This window comes from Cupressus sempervirens, chromosome 6 (assembly GCF_028749045.1).
Source record: "Cupressus sempervirens isolate cs-2001-9-10 chromosome 6, ASM2874904v1, whole genome shotgun sequence".
NCBI classification, from domain to species: domain Eukaryota; kingdom Viridiplantae; phylum Streptophyta; class Pinopsida; order Cupressales; family Cupressaceae; genus Cupressus; species Cupressus sempervirens.
In genome coordinates, this window is record NC_143123.1 from 6,735,690 (window position 1) to 6,741,689 (window position 6,000).

Sequence of the window (6,000 nt, forward strand, 5' to 3'; positions counted from 1 at the left end):
TGACAATTGCAAAAACCCTAGGTTCCACAATGCACTTGTGATTAAATCACAATCTGAAAATCAAAGAGAGATAATCAACTGCCTTATTCGAATGGAGCCCCGGGGTGCCTATTTATTCTTTCCTCTCCATCTTCTCCAGAGACTTCTAGAACTTTTTTTATCTTATCTCTTAAGTGACTTTATTAAATATTTTTATAATCCAAGTCACTTTATTAAATATAAAGTTATCTTTTAATGTTTATTTATTTAATTAAAATAATTAATTAGTCATCCTTAAAATATTCATTACTTTGGACAACCAGATTAATTAAATTAATTAAATCGAACTGTCACCAAAAATGGGAACATGACAATCTTTGAAGACGATTGAGTTGTTAGTTGTTTTTGATTGCTGCTATTTCGTCTTTAGACTGTTATGTGTATTTTCAAAGCATTTAAAATATTGCTTCTAAATATCTTTGACAACAAAATATGTTATATATTCTTGCCAATTACACAAGTGTTATATGTATTCAGATTTTTTTATTAAATCTAGTATTTGAGATTGTACATGATTTGGAGTTGGTGCCTAAGCAGAACATTGGGTTGGTACCTAAACTAGGGTTGGTGCTTCAATATTCAAAGTGGGTGCTTTAGAGAGGGTTGGTAAATGAAATCATACTTTGGTAAAGAAATTATTTCGTAGGATGAAGACTCCTCTATCACCTTGTCATTTTCAATGTATATAGAGTTATCCATTTTTGTCCCCACCTGCAAAACATGACCTTTCAACAGAAGAGATAAAGGGACCTTTGGAATTGGCATTTCAAAATGAGTCTCGTGTGAGATTGCCAATAACGACAGTGAGATCTGTCTATGTGATTGAATTGGAATTCAATCTTATTTGCTCATCATATTAACAAAAAAGTGGAGGAATTAGTTAATGAGGTTCCAAAACAATATATGGGCCTAAGTTTTGAGGTGTATAGCACCTTATTGGATAAAGAGGTGAGATTTGTAGAGGACTTCTTGAAGCTAATAAATGATTCATTGGTCAAAACATGGGTGACCATTATTTCAATGGATGGGTAAGTACAAAAAATTACCCATTGATCAATGTTGTTGTAGCGTCCCCTAGCGAGACAATGTTTTTGAGAGCAATGAATTGTAGAAGGAATGTGAAGGATGGGTGCATATATTGCTAACATTCTTTGTCAAGCCATTGAGAAAGTTGGCCCTTAAAATGTTTTGCAAGTTATAACAAACAATGCCAAGAATTTTAGGGCTGTTAGGTTGAGAAGCATTATGTTGAACATGTTGTCATTGATTTCAAATTGTGCTTTGTTGAAGAAGGGAGATTGTTGGAGGTATGGTCATTGATGTCAAAATTTGGGAGATTGTTATATTGGCTTTATTTTTTTGGCCGACCCATGGAATTTAATTATTTTGAAAGAGGTGTAATTGGAAGCCAACTCATGGAATCTAATATTACAATTTAATTTTGTGTGACTAACCTATGTGCTCAATTCATTCAATATTGGTGCATGAAGTGGTGCAAAAACATGAAGCAAGATTGTGTGTAATTGTGGTGTGTGTAATGCTTTATCTTTTTAATACAAGTCAAAGCAGATTTAATATGGAGAAAACTTTGTTCATCATCCATTGAAGAAGCAACATCCAAAATGTGACACTTTGTAGAAGAATTTGGTGCCTCTTAGAAGAAGAGACTGGTGCCCTTTGCTAAGTTGATGCTTAGTTTTAGTGGGTTAGTACATGCAAATATTGGAAGATCATTTTATAAATGTTGTGGTTGGATTTGGATTGTAGATCCAAGCAATGCTTCTTCATGGTTTTTCCCAAAAGGATTTTCACATTAATCTTATGCTCTTAATTGTGGATCTTCGCTAATTGCTAATGTTGTGGTTGGTGCTATCCAAGTGTAAGTTTATCTTTATTGATTCACCCTTGATCACCCCTCTTGGTATAAGAGTGTGTGCTCATGTTATTTGCTCATCTTGGACACCTTGTATTGCAAAAGATTGGCACCACGTTGATTTGACCAAATAGGTGTATATTGAGGCCAAATTGATCGAAATGTTCGTTAGCAATGACAATATGTCAAAAGGCATATTTTGACAAAACTCAAAATTGGAGCCATTGGAGGTAAGCTAAATACTAAATTTGTTTCACTTCAGTAATTTTTTTTAATTCTAATATGATTTTTATTTTCAAATAGGTTGCTACCTATTTTACCTCCAATATAATTATGTTGAGAGCCCGAGACAACTTGTGAAGGCTTGTGAGGCACTAAGCTAGTTGTGAGCCCATATTGGTCCATATGGAGGCAATCTAGCACTGCAAGGGCAACAAAGGTTAAGCAAATGATCCTAGATGAAATTTGGTGAGATTGTGTCAAGTATCTCCTGAGTTTCACAAAGCGTGAGCATGATCCGTTATATCGACATGCATAGGCCTTGTTCAGGCAAGGCATGTGATTGCATTTACTCAGTGATCAGTGAGATTAAATTCATCATAAATGCAAAAGAGCAAGTTCTTGAAGATTTTTTTTTTTTAAAAGTACACAAAAACATTGTAGAGAGATGGAACAAAATGACCACTTCATTGAATCTTCTTTCCTTTGTATTTAGTTCCAAGTATCATAGTTCTCAACTCTTTCTTGTGATATCAAGAGTTGCCCCATATAGAGATCTTGAAGTCACTTAAGCTACGCGAAAACACTTTGTAGGCTCTTCACTAATCATGACATGCGAGATGCAGCAAGGGCTGAGTTCAGGAGATATATATGGTGAATGATCATAGTTGGTGGTATTGCCATGGTGAGATATGCACACATCTACAAGCTCTTGCCATCAAATTTTACCTTAAGGCTTGTAAAAGAAAAATCTCTTATTTTTTATTTAATATATTTTTATTTTTATAGTTTACATTTTTTTATTTTGTAACTCTTGGGGGAAAGGGACCAATAGTGGCTCAAGGTCCAATAACCGCTCACCCATTTTCACACAATAAAATTGCTAGTAGTGGTTGTTTATATACCAATAGTTGATCATTTTTAGCTTTTTTCAATCATGATTGACCCATTTGTGCACTGCAACTTGAGATTTGTGAACCACTACTAGGACATTTATGCTTAAGTACTGGTGATTTATGGTGATTTGAGTGAGCTGTTATTGGTGCAATGGGGATCTTGTATTAGTTAATACTTTTTTTTGACCACTTTACGACCCTTTCGCGTCTAATGTCTTTTGTAGAGTGCATTGTTATTGGCTAAAAGCCAAAAGTTAAAACCTCAGCTTTAAGCAGTTGAGTTGGGTCACTCACGGATACAACTAAAAAAAATTACCACAATCTGATATAGTTTGCCACCTCAATTAAGTGCACAAAGTTAGCTATAGCCACTGCTGGTCCCTTTCCCCTACTTTAATTTTGTCTTAATATGTTCCTAATGCATCTGCATCTGAGAGGAATTGGAACACATACTTCATCTACTCAACAAGAACAATAGACTAATAAATAAATTAGGATTTGGTGTTGTGCATTCAAACTTGTGTCTCCTTACATGCAAACAAAGTGGCTACAAAGAAGGGGACACAAAGAAGTGAGATGTTGAGCCAAAGTGTGTTGACTTGGATGCTTCCACTGTTCACTTTGCTACATTTGATGTTGACAATGACCATGACTGTGAAACAACTAGTGAGCATTAGAGTGCTAGTGCTAATGCTAGTGACATTATTTGCGGTTCTTTTAATTTACATCGTCTAATATGGATGTATGTGATGATATTTTGATGATCCATATGATATTTGATCAATGATGGCTGATTGTTGTCACTTGACATTATTTTTGAACTTTAATGTCTCATGACATTCAAGTTTGATTAATATTGGACTACTACTGTAGCTGTGTATTTCATACTTATTTTCTGCTGCAAACATGCATATTTCTGATTTTTATGTCTTGTATGGATGAACCAGACCCTATATTTTTGTCTGAATTCTTAAAGTAAACCCAAACTGGTAACTTAGGCTAGAATAGGTGTTCATCAAATGCCATATCAGATCACTAGTCATTTTTAACTATTTTGACTTTATAGTCTACGGGCTTCTTGCACGCCTGTCATTATGTATGCCACCAGTTCACCTTATAATTTTAAAATTTTGGGTGCCACAAGCAACTTTATATAAGTATTAAGGTGTTTTAGAAGACCTTGCTGAAAGTGTTCAATAAGAAAAACAAAATTTTCGTTCCTGCCAGAGGATAAACCTGATTTCTAATCAGATTGAGATGTCATCATCCCTGTAAATGTGGGCTATATTAGCTTCTTGAGTCATGCATCTTTCATGAACTGCGATTAGACATCTTAGTGAGTTGTCTGATATCATCAAATCTTTCATTAAAATGTGTACAATGAAACCCTATGTGAAGGGATGGTTAAATTCACTATCTAATTCTAAAGTCAATGTAATCCTTAAGGTTGTGGATGAATAGAAATGAACTTTATTAAAAAAGTGTCATTGTTTTGGAGTATATAGGCTATATACATTTAAAATTAAACTATTTGTAGTCAAATATGTTTATATCTCCATGGCACTGTATAAACTTGAGAAATGCATGAGCAGATGGCAAGGATGGACCATAAGAAGATACGCTTGAAGGACTAACAGACATCGTGATGTTGGCACTAGTTGTAGACCTACTTCATTGCACTGGAAGAACAGTAGCATGTAATAAGCTGTTTGACAAAAAATGTTTTGCCCAAATTGATGGAATTTTGAGTGGTTGTAATACTACATTTAAGTACTTCTAGTATCGAGGTACATGTTATCCATTTTTGCCTTCATGATTCTGAACCCTTTTGGTCTCGGTATATTTTTCTGTCCTTTACAGTTGGAAATATCAAATAACCTACAAATCTATGGATGATGTCTTAGTCTTGGTAGTTTGATGATACCAAAATTCATATAAATCAGAGCAGATTGTTTCTTATTCAAAATAAAATTATCATGTGAAATAAATGTTAATCTGTAGCTTTTTAATGATTTTACTTTAGTATTTCTTTTTTATTTCAATGTGACTCGCTGATTAATCTGTTTTGGTATTTTGTTCCTAGAACTCATTCTTTCTATACCAAGATGATTTTTCAAGGCAGGTAAGCGTTTATTACTTTGGGTGTCATGCGATGTAAGAAGGATGACATGCTCAACTGTAGAAGAGAGTTTTTGGGAATTTCAGAGTAAAGTTTGGGAAATTGATTTCTATTGGATTTATATTATATAAAGGAGCAAACTATTGTTGAAATAGTTTTTTCGATTCCAAACTGATAATTTATATTTTAGAATTTAGCAGTTTTTTCAACTGTGCATATGCCTCAATTTCCATGGACATTTAATCATTGAAGTGGTTGAAGTGGATTGGATATGGGTATTGGCATGTTGCACATTTGAAGATCCATTATAATAAACTTCATTTCGTACTGTTGTGGATGTATTCTTCAGGAAGAATTTAAGGTGGCTTGTTGCAATAAATTATAAGCTTAATTTTTTGTCATGTCCCTTCTATGGAATTCAGTAACTGTACTACTCATGAAGCACAGATGTACAGTAGATAATTTTACACGTGTCAAGAAAGGCCTTTTATTTTTCAGAATTATTCTAGCATCTGATCACAGGCCAAATGTGACAGACCATATTGTTAAGGTAACATAACATGCACTAGGTTAACATGTATTGTTTTCAGTAACATAACATGTACTAGGATCTCCATGTGACATGTATAATTTGAAATTTCATATTGTCGCACAGATCACTAATTTGCCAGTCGCTCAATTCTGCAGTATTACTTTGTATTTGTAGATGAGTGGAACTTGGAGAAGATTTGGCTGCGGCTAACAAACTCTTTTTGATGAGGCAAATATCTTTTAATGTCTAGAGACTAGAACCAGACGTGTTGAGCCAATTTCTTTAATGGCCTTGAAAGCATTCTAGATGTGAAAACCTAATT

At 34.1% G+C, this 6,000-nt stretch overlaps 1 protein-coding gene across 5 annotated transcripts in view; it reads left to right on the forward strand.

Annotated features, from left to right (window-relative positions):
• Positions 1-5,547, forward strand: part of LOC149550720 (uncharacterized) — a 28,107-nt gene extending 22,560 nt beyond the window's left edge. For 2 of the 5 annotated variants that reach the window (XM_089786284.1, XM_089786286.1), the window contains exon 3: positions 5,111-5,547. Coding sequence is in view for 2 of the 5 variants with exons in the window: in XM_089786286.1 (XP_089642412.1) it covers positions 5,111-5,136 (26 nt within the window). In the remaining 3 variants the exon portion in view is untranslated. Of the gene's footprint in view, positions 1-4,619; positions 4,917-5,110 lie in introns of those variants that run through there. The other 3 variants (XM_089786283.1, XM_089786287.1, XR_016352587.1) reach the window with 2 other exon arrangements.
• The last annotated feature ends 453 nt before the right edge of the window (positions 5,548-6,000 follow it).